Below are 15,240 nucleotides of genomic sequence, written 5' to 3' on the forward strand. Positions count from 1 at the left end.
CATAACCAACTTTTAGCCTCCTCCCCCTCTACCCCTCCCACAGGACAGCTGTTTTTGCATTAGCCACATGCCTGTTGCAATAAATCTGCATATTCACTGCCCATCTATCGGTATCTCTCTACTTGTCTTATTATTGTTCCTCATTCACTGGTCACCTGCAGAACTGTTTGCAATAAACCAGGCCTTTGTGGTCCTGGAGCTTGGGCCAGTTGGCTGCTGTTTTTGTCTCCCTGGTCCACCACCTCCTTTGGGTTCCTAAGGCCTTGTCTACACTACCAAGTTTTGTCACCAAAAGTGATTTCGACACCCAAAAGTTGACAAAATAAAAATTGCAATTTCATGCTTGTTCCCTCTGTTGGCAGATTGCATCCAGAGTGGGGGCACCATCATGAACAGTGTGAGCAATGCACTGTGGGTACCTATTCCAAAAGTCCTTCTGTCGCTAGGTTTTGTGGGACAACGGAGCGGATTGCAGTGCATCTTGGGACAGTGCCAAATGTCCTGTGATGCATTGCTTTCTGTCCCAGTACTCCATGGGCTTTCTTAAGGACTTTCTTTCATGGCATTTTTCAACGGCCCTTCTTTGCTGTGCACCCCAGCATCTTTGTGAGAAGGGATGGATCCCACACTGCTCTCCTATGCTCTGTTAACTGTCATGAAGACATCATGGATGGCAGTGCAATTAATCGTGAAGTTCCTAACTGAAGAAGACTCACAGGTGCCCGACATTCTGCATGATACGGATAGGAGCAACTTTAGATTGCTTTTGGCATTCACAGAGCAAATGCATAGATAGGGTAGACCATCGCTTTTGGGCTCCTGAAACAAGCACTGAATGGTGGGATCATATCGTCATGCAGGTGTGGGATGACAAGCAGTGGCTACAGAACTTTTGGCTGCAGAAAGCCGCCTCCTTGGAACGATGCACAGAGCTCGCCCCAGACCTGCAGCGCAAGGACACCTGAATGAGAGCTGCCTTCTCGGTACAGAAGCGTGTGGCAATTTCTGTGTGGAAACTGGCAACGCCAGACTGCTATTGGTCCGTCGCAAATCAGTTTGGAGTGGGGAAGTTGAGCGTTGGGGCTGCATTAATGCAAGTGTGCAGGGCAATAAATCACATCCTGCCACAAAGGACCATGACTCTGGGAAATGTGTGTGAAATAGTGGAAGGCTTTGCAGACATGGGCTTCCCTAACAGTAGAGAGGCGATAGGTGGCACACATATTCCAATTTTGGTACCAGACCACCTTGCAATGGAGTACATCAATAGGAAGAGGTACTTCTCCGTGGTGTTACAGGCTTGTGGATCACTGCAGGTGTTTCACTGACATCAACGCAGGGTGGTCTGGGAAGGTGCATGACGCATGCATCTTTAGGAACATCAGCCTGTACAGAAAACTGCAAGGGGGGACTTTCTTTCCTAACCAGAAGATTATAGTGGGGGGTGTTGAAATGGCCATAGTGATCCTGGGGGACCCTGCATACCCCTTACAGCCGTGGCTCATGAAACCTTATACAGGACACCTGGACAGAAGTAAGGAGTGGTTCAACAACAGGCTGAGTAGGTGCTGGATGACAGTTGAATGTGCCTTTGGCAGATTAAAGGAGTGCTGGTGATGCCTTTATGACAGGTTGGATCTCACTGAGGATAATATTTCTATGGTCATAGCTGCATGCTATACATTGCATAATCTCTGTGAAGCTAAGGGTGAAAAGTTTGCTCGGGGTGGAGTGCTGAGGCAGACGGTTGGCTGCTGATTTTGAGCAGCCAGATGCCAGGGCTGTCAGAGGAGCCCAGAGGGGAGCTATTTGAATCAGGGAAGCTTTGAGGCATCACTTCGACTATGACCACCAGTAACCAATGTTCCCTCTAATTTTTGACAGGCCGTGTGCGCAACAAATTTCTTCTGTGCAAATTTTTGTGCACGCGGTGTTTCGCTGTATGCATGGGGTTTAGGATCTGTGTGCGCACGCACACAGCTTAGAGGGATCAGTACTAGTAACATATATCTGAGTCTGAGTTGCTTCAATGTTCCATGACATGTAGTTTTCCTGGGGTGACATTGGGGACCTTATATTCCTGTAATAAAGTGATTACAATGCCTGTGCATGTATTGGCAGTGCCTACAATCTCACCTTGTAGGAAAAAAAATAAAGATGATTTATCATTATAAAAGTTTCCTTTCATTGCACGAGAAACAGCACACACAGATGCTTGGCGGGAAAGGAGAAACCAGGGAAGGGCAGACTTTCACAACTGTGTGCCGGTCCAGCTATCATTGTGAAAGTTGTCCGAGGGGGTGGAGTGAAAGGGAAAGTGGGAAAGGACTGGGTGGGCGGCGTTTAGGGGAGCATGGAAAAGAGTTCTGAATGTGCTGCAGTGGAGGTCGAGCACGGATCTGCTCCGTCTGCAGCATTATTAAGGACTTCAGCATCTGTGTTTGCTCCTCCATGACTTTAATCATCTGCTCAGTGGTGTCCTTAACAAAAATGTGATTCTCTTTTCTGTCCTGCCATTCGGCTTCCCAGCACTCCTTTTGTTCCCTATTTTCTGCATTGGAGCAGGACCTCCCAGAGCATGTCGTCTTTGCTGCATCTTGGGCACTTTCCTATCTGGCGGAGACACTCGGCTGAGGTGCATGGGGTGTTCCTGAAGGCCACATCTGGTGAAGCACAGGGGACAATGCACAGAAGTGGGATTGTTAAATTCACGCACAGCATTGAAACATTTCTGTTAAATGCACCTTTTGCAACATTGCCATCATTTTCTCACTGACCCTAGCCAGGCACACATCTCTGCAAACACCCAAAGCATGGTGAATGTTGGCTGGGGGTGCTCCATATAGGGGAAAGCACACACTCTTTACAAGGGTCATGGTGCAGCTTTCTAGAACAAATTCTAAAATTCTCCCATACTTTTCCACAGGCAGGGGTAATTCTAGCAGACATCTCACTGCTAAGGGTAAGCAGGGAAATGAGGGTACATCTACTCCATGCTTGTGGCTTCCATCCTGCTCCCTATGCTGCTCATCTATGTACCGCCTTGGTCCCTGCACACAGAGGAGAGGTAATCCTCTGCCAAAGGTCTGCTTTGTTTCTTCCCCCGCTGTAGGAAACTTTCCCTTGCCGCTTCCCGCAGCTCCCATTGGCCGGAAACACCAAACCGCGGCCCCTGGGAGCTGAAGGCAGCCGTGCCTGCAGATGGTCAATGTAAACAAACTGTCTCGTGGCCCGCCAGCGGATTACCCTAACGGGCCGCATGCAGCCTGTGGGTCGCAGGTTGCCCACCACTGCCTTAGACCTACTAGCTACTGCTTACTGTCTGTCTTCTGTCTGAGGCCACTAATGGCTGTTGGGGTGACCTCTGTCAAATTAGTTGCTTTAATCCCATTTCTTAGTGAACAAATATGCACTTCCCAAAATCAGCACCACGACCGGGACCCAGGTTGGCAATCTTGTCGGAAAGGCCAAGGACTGAATTGACAGGCAATTGAAGTAATCTCTCCCCATTAGAATGGCCCCTCCTTCACGGTAGGGCTATATGAAGAAGTTTGTGCCTCACTTTGTTTGTGCTTTTCCTGTCCTGTGGATAGAGGGCTTCAGTCTCCAGAGCTGTCGATCACAAACATTATGTTTACCCCCAAAAAATTCAATGGCCTTAAAAAACAAGGACGTAACATTTAATATTTTCATCAGTTGTATGTGTTGCTGAGCATATCAACTTAGTGGCTGATTAAAACATTGTGGTTCCCATGGCATCATTCATTCTGATTATTAACATTACTCTGATTTCTAATGGTGTTTTAAATTTAGAAATACGAGCACCTGAACTTTTACTTTTCATCCTGCCTTTTCATATTGGTATCTGCTTATTTTATTCTCAAAGTTGACCTACTTTCTGCAAGATATTTTTTTACCTTCATTCCTTTCTATGTCACTTTGCTTCTCACCACGTATTATCATGCATCTTCTGTCTCTTGCTACTTTGTTGCTTTACTCTTCCAGTTTCTCTGTTCTTTTAGCTTTCTTACATGCTGTAGCCTGTGTCTTCTCCCTTTTGATATTTGCGCTTCACTAAAAGATTCCAAATACTTAAGTGCTCCTTACTTGTAGGTGTTTTGAAGTGTACTCTGTTAAAATAGCACCATGTCATGCAGCACACCTGAGGTGCAACCACTATGGCTTAAATGCTGTGAATGAAAAAATAGTCCAAAACTAGCTTGTGGCTCTAATTCAAAGCCCATTGAAGTCAATAATTTCTCGTTGACTTCCAAGAGCTTTGGATCAGACACTGTGTATTTTGTTAATTTAATTGAATCCATTGAAATTTAAAAAATAAAACCATTGAATAAATATTAATCATGACCAAAAATACATTTTTGATAAACAGGAATTCAGTTAACTGTGTCCAAGAAAAGTTACAAGGGCCCAGGATAGTCACTGAAATCCATGGTAAGAAAGAAGGTCAGCAGTGATACAAAATGCAATGGGAAACTAATAATAATAATAAAAAAAAGTATTACATTTCACTAATTGCCTATGAAGACTGAATAATAGAGCAATTCTGATGGGTACACAGGAAGCTGTCTGAATATGGACAGCATTTAGGTCACTCTGGGTATATCTATGCAGCACAAAAAAACCTGTGGCACCAAGTCTCACAGCACTACTCAAATGACTGGGGTAGCACTGTGGTACTAAAAATAGCAGTGTAAACATTTGGGCTGGGGCTGGAGCTTTTTGCAATAATGAAGTATAAAGAATGGCCTGTCAATGAATAGAAGAAATGAAGAAAAAATGAAGATAATCTCTAAGTAGCAGCTGCTGAATAGAATCTTCTTCATACAGCTTTAATGTGACACTTAATTTTGTATGTTATAGCTTAGATCAGGGGTAGACGACCTATGGCATGCATGTCAAAGGCGGCACGTGAGCTGATTTTCAGTGGCACTCACACTGCCCGGGTCCTGGCCACCAGTCTGGAGGGCTCTGCATTTTAATTTAATTTTAAATGAAGTTTCTTAAACATTTTAAAAACCTTATTTACTTTACATACAACAATAGTTTAGTTCTATATTATAGACCTATAGAAAGAGACCTTCTAAAAATGTTAATGTATTACTGGCATGCAAAACCTTAAATTAGAGTGAATAAATGAAGACTTGGCACACCACTTCTGAAAGGTTGCCGACCCCTGGCTTAGACACTATGATATTTGGTGCATTAGGAATACATAAAGGGTAAAACCCTGGCCCCACTGAAGTAAATAGGAATTTTGCCACTGACTTCAATGGAGCCAGGATTTTACCAGTTAGATGACATCTGTGGAAAAGCCAATACATTGCAGAGATTAAAATTTATTCCCTTCTGCTGCTGTAAGCACAGCACCCTTTTAAGATGCCTAAGAAGTAAGTCTTGAGAGGCAATTAGAACCCCCGTTCCTAGTCACACACACAGCCGGTGAACTACAACTGCCATTAGTAGCACTTCCACAATCCATGTTTTGTAATGGCTGTAATATTGGTTGGGAACGCTTTAGACCAGTGGTTCTCAATCAGGGGTATGTGTACCCCTAGGGGTACACAGAGGTCTTCCAGGGTGTACATGAACTCATCTAGATATTTGCCTAATTTTACAACAGGCTACATAAAAAGCACTAGCAAAGTCAATACAAACTAAAATTTTGTACAGACAATGACTTGTTTATACTGCTCTATACACTGAAATGTACAGACAATATTTATATTCCAATTGATTTACAATTATATGGTAAAATGAGGAAGTAAGCAATGGTTCAGTAATAGTGCGCTGTGATACCTTAGTGTTTTTATGTCTGGTTTTGTAAGCAAGTAGTTTTTAATTGAGTGAAACTTGGGGGTATGCAAAACAAATCAAACTCCTGAAAGGGATATAGTACTGTAGTCTGGAAAGGTTGAGTGCCACTGCTTTAGACTTTCATATCAGTCTTTTTCTGGCTAACATTAATCTACTATAATGAACTGCAATTATTTATCTAACAGAAGCTGGATTTTTCCATTGATGACTTTTATGTTGCCTAATGTTATGGAAGTACTTAAATGGGAGAGAAATACTGAAATCATAGGGCCTGATCTTGCTTCCACTAAAATCAATGAGAATTCCACAACTGATTTCAAGGGGAGGAGGAATGATTTCTAATGTATTTAGAATTTGTTACATATAGCAGCAGCTAGAGACTTTATCAAGAAAAGGCAAAGCACCCTTCGTAACATAAAACTTCATGTTAGGCAGAAAATTTGACTCATCACAGTAACTATGGGTAGAGTGATGCAGCAAGCAACTTCTTTGTTGTACAGGTCAGGAGGTGGAGAAATAAGGCATCCTGTACACGGAAGAAAATTGATACTGTCAATTTCTTAGCTCTTGTCTCATTGACCATTACAGTTTGTTTCTGGGAGTAGGAAACAAAGTGGAAAACAATTATCATGTCACTGGGACTGCTGGCATAAGTGAGGAAGGATCAGGCTCTGAGTCTAGAATGAATTCTTTTTTCTTCCTACACAGACATGGCATAATTCTCCACTGACTTGCCCCCGGTGTGGTCATTTACACTTGCCCAACGTGGGTATAAAATGCCACCTGTCTGATCTGAGTAAGCTTTTGCTTCCACTTTGTGCAAATGACTACAGCAGGTGCAAAGCAGTGGAGAATCAGACCCAAGGTGTCTCTGAGACAGTCAGGAAGGGCTAACTAAAAAAGCCACAACAGAGTGGTTAGGCTGAACTTTGAAAAAGCGATAATAGTGTATTACATATGAACCCACCCACAGCTCTATCTGTTTTGACTCATGTACACACACACACATACACCTTCCCTTCCTCTCTGCAGAGACATGTGGATGTAGGGGTGTGTAATAAGTAAAGGGCATTTAAACACACACAGATCTTATGCATGAAAAGTTTAGAAACAATCTTTCCTGTTTCCTCATTAATGCTCTATCCGCTGCGATACAAACCCCTCCTTTTAGCCCCATCTTTTCAAACGCAGGGCTGCACAGAAAACCCGATCCAAGGGGACATGACTGAAGCCTGCTGCTGAAGCTGCCTGCGTGTGTGAGGGAGGTCAGCCAGGGCAGCACTCAGGCGCATCTCTGGAGGCAGCACGCTGTGTCTCTGAGAGGAGTTTTGTGCCAGTGGGCGGCTCCTTCCTGTGCAAACTTTTCTCTTGCCTGCCTGCCTCCCTCCCTCCCTCCCCCGTCCACCTCAGTGCCTTGCAGAGGAGCGGGAGCCTATTTCGCTTGTTCCCTTTGCCCGCGGCTCTGTGCTGAAGACACCTCAGATTCCACCGCCCCTCCTCAGACGGACTCGGTCGGCAGGTCGCGCCCTGCCCCACGCTCCCGGCTAGCGGATCGCAGGGCTGCCGCTGTCTGCCCAGGAGGTGATGATGGAGGGGAGGAAAGGGAGCGCCGCAGAGGCAGCTCCTCCAGCCAGTTGGCTGCTGCCCGGTGATCCTGGCCCCAGAGGCCGTTCCCAAAGCGACATCTCCTCCTCCTGTTCCTCCAGAAGAAGCCACCCGTTCAGATGCAACATCACAGGCTCCGGTGAGTGGCGGAGTCGGGTCTTTTTTTGGTGGATTTCTAGTTAAATGTGTTCCCGTCTGACTCAGGTGCAAGAAGTTGGTCTAGGCCACCTGCAGTCCGCAAACCTGGGCTCTTAGTACTCAGTACTCTGTTCTGCTTGGGAGCTGTTGCAGCGGGTGTCCTGGAGGGGATTTGGGGTAAGGGAAGCCCTGTTAGTGACAGATCCGTCTGGGTTTTGTACCTGTCTGGTCACTGGGGTTTAAAAACCTTCCCAAGTGTTGAGGGCGGAAGGTGACAGCAGGAAGGTGACAGCAGGTGTTGTGACCAAAAACTTAGGTTTATATGGAGAACCCAGTGCCAGTTCTCTCTCCAGCTTGACTCAGGAGCATCACCTTGAAAGTTGTATTGTTCCGTGTCTGTTTCTAACATCCAAAGTGTATCTAAACAGGGAAAGGCAGTGTAGCACTCCATCTGACATGCTTCAAGACACGAATGAGTCTGCAAATTTGTTTATAAGACCTCACAACATGCGGCTGATCCTAAGAGGCAAAGAGTGCCTAAGATTAATTTTGACTTCACTCTGATTGGGCACTCAAGATCAGCCTACCTTATGGCTAATATCACTGTTTGTTTATGCAGATTGTCTGTTTATGCGATGTAAACACCTTTATTACCCTCATTATTCATTGCTGGGATATTCCCTTCTTCTATTTCAAAAGTGCAGTTATCATTTTGCTACCTGGCAAAATGACTTTCCTCAAATATACAATATTTTATGCAAGTGTTCACAAACTTCCTGAAAAGAGTCAGTGAAATGCCCTGAAAGGGACCCCAAATACAGAGAAGTGGGACTGATTGCATGACTCACACAAGGCCCAATTTGTCCTCATTAAGAGTGCTTTGCCTAATAAAGGCTGCAGGTTCTGGCTTGGAGTGGGAATTGCACTGTATTGTTTTACTGCCTTACACTTTCTATTAAAATGTTATTTTGAAGATTCCTAAGTAAATGTACTACCTTAAAACCTCTCACACATTTACAGTTTCACTAACAAAGGTGGAGTTTCCAATGGGACAAAAACTTGTGATGCAAAATTCTGTCCACAGCTAGGAGTGTACAACATACATACTGACTTAAGGAAGTTGCGGGTGCATGTCTCTGGGTGTAATTTGAGCGTTAGAGACACATGAGGCTTCCAAGGAGGTCCGGGGAATTTCAAGTAGAAATTTAAGGGAGATGAGGATCCCAGTCTACACTGTAGAAATTGTAAAGTGTCAAAAGTAAAAATGAGGGTATTTCTTAGTGTTTTAGGCCATTTCTCATGGCTCAGTTTAAAAAGAGCAAAGCCCTGATGCATCCTGCAGTACAGATCTGCATATGTTTACACTTATTTGGAAAATGAAAGGCCAGATCCTCAGCTGATGTAAGTCAGCTCTACACCATTGAGTTAAATGAAACTATGCCAGTTTACACCAGCTGAGGATCTGGCCTGAGATGCTTTGGATTCAGTTATGCTATTTATACACCGAGGTTGATGTGGAGCCAAACCACAATGAGGGATTATGCTTTAGGGAGGCAGAGTGCCTTCTGGAGCTCCCAAGTGTACAGATTTCAGAGTAGCAGCTGTGTTAGTCTGTATTTGCAAAAAGAAAAGGAGTACTTGTGGCACCTTAGAGACTAACCAATTTATTTGAGCATAAGCTTTCATGAGCTACAGCTCACTTCATCGGATGCACAGAGTGAGCACCTCTGCTGCAGTATCTATTCAGATAATGTAGGTAGAGCAGCACACTGCACTGAGCTAGCAATGCTGCCTGGTATGAAGGGCACTGCCCTCTAATGCAGCTGCACCATGGGAAATGCTAGGTGGGAGTAGGTTCTTTGGTTGGGGGAACGCAGAAACTGTGAGTCCATCTGGCTGCTGTGCATAGTGCACAAGTGGGAGAGGAGGCTTCTTGCACACTCACAAGGAAGCGAAGCTCAATCTGGGCCTGTATTAGATTCAGTCTGAAACTCTTTTGCTGACAAATACCCTATGCAGTCTCTGCATCTCATCTTTTCTTTTACCTTTTTCTTTTCATATTTGTTCTTTTTGAACTATGTTCAAGCAAATTCTGGGTTGGTGAAGGGTTCTGCAGGTATAGGGGACGAATTGTTTGTGTTAAGCAAGTGAGATAAGAGCCAGAACAGGTACAGCACGGACTGCAGCCCTGCAAGCTCCTCATGCTGCCCGACCAATATGCCTCAATCCAGGCCTAGAAAAGCCACTTCTAGGAGTGATAGTGTTCAGTCTCCATGTATGTTTGGTTTTCAGTTTGTCTGCCAAGACTGCCAACAAAGAGTTAGTGTTAACTGTGGTGACTACCATGATGTGGACATTTCCTTTCAACAGTATTATTTATTTGTAGTTTTCTTGCCTTATGTGAGGCAAATTAGGCTTCCCTTCCTGCCCTGGTATGTTTTTTAAAAAAAACCAAAACCTTTCAAGGACGTGCTCCCTGCCAGCGACTGACAAATAATTCCTTCTGATTTATTTTTTTAACCACTTCTTTATTTTCTCCATTGCTGTTCCCTGGATTTTTCCAGCTGTGCATGTGCACAGCAAAAGGTCAGGTAACGAAACTGTTGATTCCATTTTTTAAAAGGGAACACCTGCATTAAAAATTCAAAGCTGTTACATTTTTAATATGGTGGTTAGGAATATTTTTAATAGTGTTTCCATGAAAAATAACCAGGCATTCTCGTTCTTCCAAAAACATAGAAAGCAAATGTAACTGGGACTGCATTGTAGGGTGCTTGGAGGTACAATAAGATGGTGATTATTATTTTTGCCCCATCTTTTCCTGTAGCCTTATCAGTTTATTTATTTAAAGTAGGCCACTCATTCACGTCAAAGATATCACATGCATGCCAAGTGTCCCTATTTAGAAGGATTTTTAAAGAAATCTGTACATGTGTTTTTTTTCCCCTTTGTCCCTCCCAAAATCTGTCCAGCCCCAGTATATTTGAATGAAATTAAATGGTGCCTGTTGAAGTCATATTTTTGTCCCCATCAGCCAGACTCTGAACTCAGTTGTGCTGACTTAAATGAGAGCACAGTTTGATCCATTTTCTGAAAAATCAATATCCCCTACAAGAAGGTTATTCCACCATTTTAGTCACCACTGAATTTGCCACTATAACTGCAGCAGTTGTTGAGGGACAATGTTAAAGGAGATTGTCTAGTTACGAAAATTATACTAGGCTTTCTAAAAGCAGTTTTGGCAATGGCTCACAAAATCCATCTGTCTGTTTTTCCAGACAAGCAATCTATATATGTGAACAGATGAATGAATCTAGGCTTTTTCTATATCCTGGAAGTAACAGTTTCCTGGCATCTCTTTACAGCAGCTTGCCATCAACTGCCATCCTACTTTTTAGGCTAATACAATTTAAAATACATACTTTTTTTTTTCAAAAGGGACCTATCCTAGGGTAAGTGATGGCAGGTTATTTTCTTCCTCTGTCTGGGCCAAACTGTGTCAATCCTAGTCAGGCTGAGAAATACCTTATCTTCAAGTATTTTCATTCATTTCAGAGGGCCTATTTGAGGAGTGAGGTACGACTTAATGGTGAATAAAAGTGGCATAATCTGGCCCTTTGGTAGCAATGTGACTTGTACCCTCAAAAAAGATTAAAGTCATCCAAGTTCAGAGGGCTCCTGCACAGCATAGCCTGCATGCCATTAAATTCCCATTCTAAGAGGAATTAAGTCAGGGAACTGCCTAGAGATACCCTGGGGTGTGTCTCTGGACGGTAGGTGGAGAAGGAATATTCTCCCCAAGTTTCAGAGAAGCTGCAGAGCCAATGCATGGAAACTACTTGCGTCAAATGGCTGAAGCAGCTGTCCTCACAGCCCTAATGCACCTCAGTTATGAGGGTGGAACCCAAGGATGCGTATGTGGGCAATTCTCTGGTCCAGTGGTCTAATCCCCACCCACCTTTGGCAGTTGCCAAGAAAGAATTCATGAGTTTAATCCTTGTGGTAAAACGAAAAGGAGTACTAGTGGCACCTTAGAGACTAACCAATTTATTTGAGCATAAGCTTTCATGAGCTACAGCTTACAGTAAGCTGTAGCTCAAGAAAGCTTATGCTCAAATAAATTGGTTAGTCTCTAAGGTGCCACTAGCACTCCTTTTCTTTTTGCGAATACAGACTAACACGGCTGCTACTCTGAAACTAATCCTTGTGGTTGACAGTTTAATTGTCCCTGTGGGTGTCTTGGTGTTGGTCCTTTGCAAGAGGTTCTTTGTTAAGATAACTTGTTCCAATGCCACGGATGCACTTTACGGGTGAAAGGGTAGATTTTGGACCCCATCTCCAACCCCGTTGTGCAGTTCTGGTTGAGGAAAGGGACTGGAGAGAGAGATCCTAAGAAGGCAACCAGGGATTCAACCAATGTAGCTGGCATTGTACCACCCCACAACCCATCCTGAGACACCAGGGGTTGGCCGGGGTGACAGGGTGGAGCCATAGTATGGTATATTCTGGCAATCCTTAGCCAGCAGAGTGGTCCTTAGGGGACTACTCCATCTAGGATAATTTAGTTCAGTAAGGTCCCCGCTTGCAGAAAGGTCATTTAGAATCACCACTATCTTGAAATGAATCGAGTGTTCTGGGGGGAGCCAGTGTAGTGAGAAGAGCACCAGGGTGATGTGCTTTTGATGGCAGGTTTTGCTCAGGAAGAGAATTGATACATTTTGGATAGGTTGGAGCTTTTTATGGCCGGTGCACTCATTTCCAGAACCAGTGAGTTTCAGTAATCCAACCTGAACATCACTAAGAAGTGGATCATTGCAGCCAGGCCATTATCGGGCAGCAGCAGGTACAATCTTCTTGGCAGATGCAAATAAAAGATGTTTTTGACAGCTGTAGGTATTTTAGTGTCCAGAAACAATCTGGAGCCCAGAACTCCCAGGCTATGGACTGATTTGACTCTTTGAGGGTAGACTGCCTCAGTAGTGGGAGATATTAGGTGCTGATTAGCTCTTTAGGCTTGTTTTGACTAATTTAGACTAATCTCTGAATTCGGCTCTTCATGTTTGACGTTGGGTAAGTCACTTAGGCCAAAGTCTTCAGAAGTGGCCACAGACTGAGTTCCATAATTTTGGGGTCTCATTTTCACATGTACCAGACACCCAATATTGTAACTGAAGTCCATGGGAGCTGCAGATGTTCAGTGCATCCAAAAAATCATGTCACGCATACGCTGAGTGGGGCTGTTCAGCAGAGAGAATCTTTCAGTCTGTGGATGAGGGAGATGGCAAGTTTTGGGGGGTGTCTCTTTCATGCTAGGGGAGTATATTTGTGTGTATAGTAATTAACTTTGCAAGTGTTTGTATGAAAATTACATACAAATTGAAAAAGGAGAAAAATATAAATGAAATATACACTTTTATTGAGCAGGCTTTTGCAGGATTTGTTTACAGCATAGATTAAAGAACAGAAATCATAGGAAATTTAAGACAGGTAATTTGGGATGGAAAATTACAGTAGAAGAAAAGACAAATAGTTACTTTGTTGTTTTAGGATCAGCAACTTAGGAACAACCTGTGTGATTTCTAAGAAATTGTACATCCTTTTACGAAGGCGGTAGGCTCTTGATCTTTGTTTCATTATATTTAAAACTTGGACTATTGAGAATAGGAGATAAACCTACCAGTAGTTTGTTTGACAAGCAAATGTTTATGAAATACGTAGACATATTTCTTTGTAATTGGGAAACATACTGCAGCCATTGTCACATAATGTTAAACTTGACTGTTTTCATCATTACACATCATTTGTAGTTTCAAAGTTGTTCTAAGGAAAATGTCAGCTGTCGGTGTACATTTTTTCATACTGCATTTATTGTAAAAGATGAAGTCTGTGTGACTCTTGCTGCCTGCTGAAGCTTGTAGAAAACAATTGTCTCTGATAATAACACAGAATGATTGTCAGGGTGCACTGGGAGCACCATGATTTAAAAAACACAAAATAGTATGTCATTTTTACAAGTGGAATGATTTCCAATGCAGCACTTTAAAATCAATTCTAGATGTGGGCCCAGGATGAAAAACATTATCTATAGTGGTAATGATCTCCATGGCTAGCTAAGTAGAAAGCAGGGTACAAACATTTGCAGTATATGATTTAACATGTATTTGTGGCAATGAATCAGCTACTGGCTGTGTGATCTGTTTAGCATTTTGCCACTGTGTATTTTAGTTTCTCATGGCCTTTGGCATTTCTCACTTCCTGCTGAAGCGAGGCTTTTACTGAGTAACCATTTAATATCAGATCACATCTGAAGTACAAAGTCTGCGTAGGCTATTAAAAGATATGTTGCAAAAGAGTTCACTCCTTTATCTTTGCTGACTGTAAGTCATGTAAGGTTCTGAAAAACAAAACCCTAAATATTTCATCTGATTGAGCGCATCATTGACTTAAATTTATTTATTCCTTTGTTGTTTTGTCATTTCATGAAATAATAGCCCTTTGTGGCAATCAGAACTGCATGTGGTTAGAGGTACATGGGCTGTAAACAGTTACATGGGGTTGTAATGGGGCACTCTGAGTAGCTGGGTGTGACACTGTACCTTTTCTCACCCTTGGTGTCACCTGCAGGCTGCTGACCAACCTTGATGGGTCTTCAATGGCTTGGCCCTCTGGCCAAGCCACAAAGTCTGAATGAACCCTTTTGGGGTAGGAAGAGTCCAATAAATAAACAGTCTACTTTGCCCTTACTCGGGCCATCAGACCCAGATCTGGGCCCTTTAAATTCAGCCCTTTGTTCAGACTCCCAAATAAGCTCCATCCCCTTCTTGGGGTTTATGCCACTTTACCTGGTGGCCAGTGGGGGAACCCAGGCCCAGGCCCACTAGTATGGGCTCCAATACTGGAACCCTCTACACAGCAGCCATGTACTGCTTCATCCAATTCTTTGCTACTTCCTCTCTGGGCCTCTCCCTACGCGGCCCCTCTAGCTTCAGGGTTAAGGCACTTAGGTCTTTTCTCTCTCTACAAATCCAGTTATGCAAAATGCAGCCAAAAACAAACTCTGGCTATCCCTCAAGTTCCTTTAGCCAGAGAGAAGAACGCTTCGTCCCCTGCTCTGGTACCAGGCAGGAACTGATCTGCTAAGCTCCTGCAGCTTCTTTTATCTGGCCTGCTGGGTTCTGACTGGCTGTCACTAGCCCTTCTAGCCCTTGGAGGACCACCCTCCAGGATTGTCCTGGAGTCTCCAGGATTAAAGATTAATCTTTAATTAAATTTTATGTCATGTGATGAAATTTCCAGGAATATGTCCAACTAAAATTGGCAATCCTAAGGCCCAGGTCTCTCTAGCTTCCAAGATGGGTTCTCCAACAAAGCCTCTCTAGGCAGGGTTGATGGATCTTTGCAGCCCTTTTCCTCCCACCTTCCTGGGGTGGGGTGTACTAGGACCATGGGCCCTCCCCTAGGGAGCCACAAAGGCCAAGTTACACCCCATCACAGGACCATTAACATATTATGATAGAAACCATGTACAGTTTGTAAGCTTCAATGTGAGATTCGTAAGCCATCTATGATACAGAATATCAAGAGAAATTCCTGCTCCTTTGTGCATTACATATGGTAAATAGGAGCACTCAAAGTGGAATTTTAAGATGAAGACTGCACCCT

At 43.7% G+C, this 15,240-nt stretch overlaps 1 protein-coding gene across 3 annotated transcripts in view; it reads left to right on the plus strand.

Annotated features, from left to right (window-relative positions):
* Positions 1 to 7,270: 7,270 nt before the first annotated feature.
* Positions 7,271 to 15,240, plus strand: part of PHACTR2 (phosphatase and actin regulator 2) — a gene marked incomplete at its 3' end in the record, with an annotated part of 217,026 nt that continues 209,056 nt past the window's right edge. For 2 of the 3 annotated variants that reach the window (XM_084625136.1, XM_084625137.1), the window contains exon 1: positions 7,271 to 7,579. In XM_084625136.1, the coding sequence (XP_084481262.1) occupies positions 7,420 to 7,579 (160 nt within the window). In that variant the 5' untranslated portion in view covers positions 7,271 to 7,419. The remainder of the gene's footprint in view (positions 7,580 to 15,240) is intronic. The other variant, XM_084625141.1, reaches the window with a different exon arrangement.

The sequence above is a fragment of the Lepidochelys olivacea genome (genome assembly GCF_965140295.1).
Source record: "Lepidochelys olivacea isolate rLepOli2 genome assembly, chromosome: 3".
Taxonomy (NCBI): domain Eukaryota; kingdom Metazoa; phylum Chordata; order Testudines; family Cheloniidae; genus Lepidochelys; species Lepidochelys olivacea.